General features: G+C 40.2%; 1 protein-coding gene across 1 annotated transcript; it reads right to left on the reverse strand.

Moving 5' to 3' along the window:
• Positions 1–5: 5 nt before the first annotated feature.
• On the reverse strand, positions 6–1916 carry LOC111379546 (probable pectate lyase 1; the record flags this gene model as incomplete). The annotated part of the gene is made up of 4 exons (XM_023002939.1): positions 676–1916; positions 491–594; positions 168–306; positions 6–68 (listed from the first exon to the last, which is right to left on the reverse strand). Coding segments are annotated over exons 1-4 (1155 nt in total), but the record flags the coding sequence as incomplete, so codon positions are not given.
• Between the last annotated feature and the right edge of the window lie 52 nt (positions 1917–1968).

Raw genomic sequence — 1968 nt, forward strand, 5'->3', positions numbered from 1 at the left:
AGGTCGCCCTCCGACCTCCAGTTCCAACCTTTCCATTGACTTTCAGCTGTCTCGACTCGTTTTGTCACCTATCAAAACAAAATCACCAACATTTAAACAAGAATGGCGCTTAAATCTCATCGCGAATGATTGGTAATTGTTTATGAAGCAACGTGACTTTGTGGTACCTCTTTTGCAAAAGGATTGGCAGGGGCAAGATATCTGTTTCCTTGGCTGTTGATTGTGGGGTTTCCACTTCCACCAATGGCATACATCTCCCAGTGAGTATAGTCATTGTTCACGACATGGAAGTATCCATGCCTGCACCTGCATTATTTGTACAATGTTTTCCCATCAGATTACGTATCTTAGTTCCAAAAAGTCGATGTTAAGGTCTTGATTTTTAGTGTTCCACGTAAAATAGGAATTGGATTTTCCTCCACAAAATAGAGGATTATGCAAAGAGGTCTTAAATACAGCCATTTAGCATGAAATTCCAAGTGTGAATTACCTTGGCATTCTCTGAATGAGACCTGCACCAAAGTGGTTGTAGGCAATGGTCACTTGCATTTGCTTGTCTTTCACATAAGAATCACTGTGTCCCAACAGCATAACCTGTTGACATAAACAAACAAGATTATTCGTATATTTACCGGCAATTGGATGTTACGGAAAAACATTTCAAAGCTAACGGACCTCATTGTGATGGGCAAAATGGTTGTTGGAAATGGTAATGGCTGTGGAGCCCATGACAGCATCAACAAGGCCATCAGCACAATGAGAAAGCGAATTGTGATCGACCCAGATATGGCTCGACCCGAAGATAGAAATGGCATCGCCGTCAGCCATGGTCCTGAAACCAAAATGTGATGGCGAGCTCCTCACCAGGGCATTTCCCGTCGGTTTACAATCATGGATGTGCAAACCATGAATAATAATATTGGTAACATATTGAATTGTAATGCACCCTCCATTGGCAATATGTACGTTGGTTCCACGGGCATCAATGGTCTTAAAACTGTTCATGATGAGTTCCTGCTTCAATGTTATAACCATGTCACGCTTGAAGACAATCCAGAGAGGCTTGTCCTGGATAACAGCATGGCGTAAAGTGCCAGGTCTTGGGTTAACAGGGTCATCATCCCGATTATCAGTGACAACATAAAATCGGCCATCTCGGCCTCCAATGGCATTGCGCCCAAAACCAATACCACAGTCAGCAAGGCGTTTACGGTTCTTGTGCCAATTGGGGTCACAACGCCAGCAGTCATCAATAGGGTTACCAGTTCCACACGAGAAAAATCCAAGTTTTCGCCTCTCAGTGCTGTTCCAAGTAGCCCTGTAATTCACAAGACGCATCCAAGTTTCCAAATTACTTTTAAATAAATTATTCCTTTGACTACGCGGTAAATTTTCAAATAGTAGCATGAAAAATATAGTCAAGAATAAAAAAAAATCCACCCTTTCAACTGCATCTGTCGGTGGAGCAAAAGCAAAGACAACCTGGTCTACGTGGGGATACTGAAAATAAATACATATTGTCATATTTTATGGTTTGGCCTTCTCCACATAAGATGGATTTATTTTCTAGGTTAATTATTGGTATGTAAAGGCAACAACAAAAATATTGAAGGCACTTTATCTTTCTAGACCCCATATGAGTGATAATGCCATGGAAAAGGATAAGATAAGAATGCAACGTTTCACATATTTGCAGGCCTACTGCATTCCACCATGAACAACTTAGAATTCCAATATTTTGCTACTTTTCTTGTATAAACATACAATGCATACCCTCGTCGTCAGCACTTAACCCAACTACGACCAAACACTTACTTGGAGAATGCATCAGAGCAGTCATGCATTCAACATACAACAACAAATTTAAATTGCATTCTATCATATTGCCAATGTAAAGGTATTTTGACTAAAATGCATTTTGAACTACTTCGCCTAAAATTTGGTAAAGTCAGATATATATATATATAT

This window comes from Olea europaea, unplaced genomic scaffold (genome assembly GCF_002742605.1).
Source record: "Olea europaea var. sylvestris unplaced genomic scaffold, O_europaea_v1 scaffold20023, whole genome shotgun sequence".
NCBI lineage: Eukaryota > Viridiplantae > Streptophyta > Magnoliopsida > Lamiales > Oleaceae > Olea > Olea europaea.